Source organism: Cryptotermes secundus, unplaced genomic scaffold, assembly GCF_002891405.2.
Source record: "Cryptotermes secundus unplaced genomic scaffold, Csec_1.0 scaffold473, whole genome shotgun sequence".
NCBI lineage: Eukaryota > Metazoa > Arthropoda > Insecta > Blattodea > Kalotermitidae > Cryptotermes > Cryptotermes secundus.
The window spans coordinates 7,042-10,618 of record NW_019723310.1 but is presented as its reverse complement, the minus strand read 5'-3'; the positions used below and the strand labels follow the sequence as shown (position 1 = coordinate 10,618).

The window sequence follows — 3,577 nt, the reverse complement described above, 5'->3', positions numbered from 1 at the left end:
GCCACTGATTAACAATCAGTGTGTTAAGATTTTACAACTTTTGTTGTCTCACATAACTCTCTGTCTCCAGTTACTCTGTATCATAAGTGACTGCAAAATTTTAATATTGAACATATTTCATTGAGAGAATTGTGTTTCAGGATCACCAAAGATGGGCATTGATTCACCAAGAGATGAGCAGCAGAATAAGCGCTTTTGCTGTGGGAGTGAAGTATCTACATTCTCTCCCCCTGGCGCAGCACATGATGGCTGGGCTTTGGATGACTCAGTGGCCAGACTGAGTAGATCTCAGCCAGAACCAGGGTTAGAGCAGCACATTTTGCCAGTTGAGAGTGTTGCTGCAGCTACACAGGAAGAAAGGGGGACATTGCCATTTTCACAGCCAGCGCACCTGAATGATATGGTGCTGAATTCACAGCTCCATGCTACTCAGCCATCTACACGGACTTCCAGTCAGGTATGTAGTGCTAAAAGAGCTCTGAATGTAATAATTTAAAAAAAAAAAATGAGTTGAAGTCATTGTGTTTTTTTTTCACAGAATAATTTCCAAAACCTGGTGCAACACAAGACATGCTTTTGTGTATGTACAGACTATAAGGAAACAATTGAAAAACTATGCAAATTACTTGATAAATTGAGTTATACCTGGAGAATTGCAGCCAAAGTGATATGTAATCATCGATTTTCACTGATTGCTTGGGCATGCCTGGTGTGCATACAGTTCTCCTGTGTCTTACTGGTCGTCTGTTTCTGGGTCATACTAAAACACCCAACACTTAACCATTGTCGCTGCCACTTGAAGTTACTTAAAGCACAAAGAAACCTGTGGAATTTCATNTCCTGAGATTTTTGGGATCATTTGGGCAGTTTGTTTTGCTGGTTTGCATGTTCATTCTGAACTTTGGTCAAAATAAATTTTACAGATCCTGTATTTATGTTCAGTTTTGCTCCCTTCCAAACCATGAGTTGTCAGTCCTCACATTTTCTGTGTTTGATGTCAGTCCTGAGGTGTAATTTACATATATGTATCTTTTTCATCTGTAATATCTTCCCTTTTCTCTTGAATTTAATTAATGCACAAAGAAACCTGTGGACTTTTCCATCCCTGTGACGTACTATAATATTCTATAAATGTTAATGGCATTTTATTCATTTTTTTCAGTTAACAGTTACAACCACAGATAAACGTGACGTGAAGCTTCACACATTGGCCGATTTTCAACTCTCGAAAGGGTGTGGCTTAGGCAGACCTTCCTGCACATCAAGGGAACTTTCGACGATATAACTTTGAAGAGGACACCATATCTTTTTATCTCATGTAATATAAAAATGAACGTTATTGTTAGAGATTATACAGAGTGTTCAGTCAAGGAGGATACTTCACAATACCGTTGACCGGGCCCAATATTCCTCACAGATTGCTGCTGTAACTGTAAGGGTGCACATTTATCAGCGCTAATGACTCATTCTGCTATCAGCAGTTACAGTAGCAATCTGTGAGTAATGTTGGGCTGGATCAGAGGTGTTGCGAAGTCACGTCCTTAACTGAACACACTGTATAACTTTAATATATCTAATTGTTATTTAATATGTGAAACTAAATTGATTGTTAGAGCAGTATAACATTAATATATCACATTTTTATTTAACAGATGGATGAAACTGAATTCATTGTTAGAGCATTATACCGTTAATATATCAAATTGTTATTGAATAGATATAAGTATTTTTTAGAGCAATATAATGTTAATACAGTGAAACCTCAATCTATCGTTCCCGGATCCATCGTTCAATTTCTGTGGTCCCTGAACAAATCCTATTTAACTATGGAAATAATGGCAATATAATGTTAATACAGTGAAACCTCGATCTATCGTTCCCGGATCCATCGTTCAATTTCTGTGGTCCCTGAACAAATCCTATTTAACTATGGAAATAATGGCAATATAATGTTAATACAGTGAAACCTCGATCTATCGTTCCCGGATCCATCGTTCAATTTCTGTGGTCCCTGAACAAATCCTATTTAAACTATGGAACTAAAACCCGCATCAATCGTTCTTCGGTTTATCGTTTTCCCGCATCTATTGGTCGGAATTCTTGGTCCCCATGAATGTTAATCCTGCATTGATCGTTTTTAAAAAAGAGCAACACCACACAAATGTTAGTAAGCATTGGTAGTATTAAAAGCGGTTGATGTTTTTGAAACATGGATGTAGCAAGTTGCAGTACCGTCAAAATGTGTGGTATGTGACCTTGAGCATGAGCGATAAGGGGATGCCAAGAGCCTTCCAGCTAGGAAAACTTCCCGTGTATGTTAGTGTGAATCAACTTATTTTGTGATTTTGCCTGGTTGAGTATGCAGTCCATCACGTGTTCGATCCTCGACATGCTTCATATTATTGTTAGTGTCATTATTATTCTGCTTGAAAAGGAAAGGTGCTACTGAACAAATGAAAATTAATGACTTTTTTAAAAAGTAGTAACGCAAATTGGACTTGACAGTGGAAATATTATCACTGGTTTACGTTTTTTTAATTTAGTTAATACATATAGGCAAATGTGACCGTTTTCATTCATTTTATATAGGCCCCACAACCATTGTTTTTTTTTCAGGGCCCCCAACAAGAACGATAAATTGAGGTTTCACTGTATATCAAATTGTTATTGAATAGATGTAAGTACTTTTTTTGAATAAATTAAATTTTACTAATTGTATTTTCTTGTTTTTCTTATTTATGGATTTTTTGTGATGTTGAAAACCTGTCTTCCTAAAGTGTTCATTCTTCAAGGTGGCTGAACAAAGTTATAAAATTTATTTTCAGAGCCACATTTGTCTGCACCTCTTGCATCTGTCTGAGTTTGATTACTGAAGTGTATCCATTTTGTGTTAGTCTTGGATTGAAAGCGCTGGAGGATTTCACTGTTGGAATTGGTGGCTGCCCCCTGTAGCTGAATTGCACAGGTCCATGTGGGTTTGAGTACTGTTTTGTATAGGGCAAGTTTGCTTTAGAAAGCCTATTTTTGGCTGCGCTTGTTTGTGTCTTTAGCTAGTAGAACATAGTGCTTTCTAATCTCATCTGTAGAAATGCTTTGACACTTTCCATGACAGTGCTTTTAATTCTTAGGCCTGATGAAGTGTCAGAATTCTGTAATGATGGTTTTTTTGACTGTTCAGTTTGCATTATGAGTCTGATCTTCAGAGGTCTTCTGTCTTAATAGAAAGTGTTGTTAGATAATCCACTTAGAAAAGGGGGTGAGGGGGGAGAAAGTAAATAAAAGAGGAGCTCTTCTTTTGGTTTCAGTGGTTCTTCTGGCACATAGTCTACAGTGTAGAGAACATGTGCATGTCACGAGCTTTGAGAGTTAATAGGGACATTTATGAATGATTTGTTTACGGTATTCGGCTGTTGCTGTGTTGGGATTGTGTAAGGCCAACAAACAGTAACCCTGCCCCTAAAGAAAGGAGGAGGAAAGCAAAATGTTGGCTTGTTTCAGCATAAACATTTTCATGGCATTCTTAGGTGTGTATATTGATATACTGAAGCATAATTTACATGCCTAGATTTAATGGCTC

General features: G+C 37.4%; 1 protein-coding gene across 1 annotated transcript; it reads left to right on the top strand.

Annotated features, from left to right (window-relative positions):
• The first annotated feature begins 34 nt into the window (after positions 1 to 34).
• On the top strand, positions 35 to 1,328 carry LOC111861794. Its single transcript, XM_023846644.2, has 2 exons — positions 35 to 457; positions 1,163 to 1,328. The coding sequence occupies exons 1-2, from the start codon at positions 152 to 154 to the stop codon at positions 1,283 to 1,285; spliced, it is 429 nt and encodes a 142-aa protein (XP_023702412.1). The 5' UTR covers positions 35 to 151; the 3' UTR covers positions 1,286 to 1,328.
• The last annotated feature ends 2,249 nt before the right edge of the window (positions 1,329 to 3,577 follow it).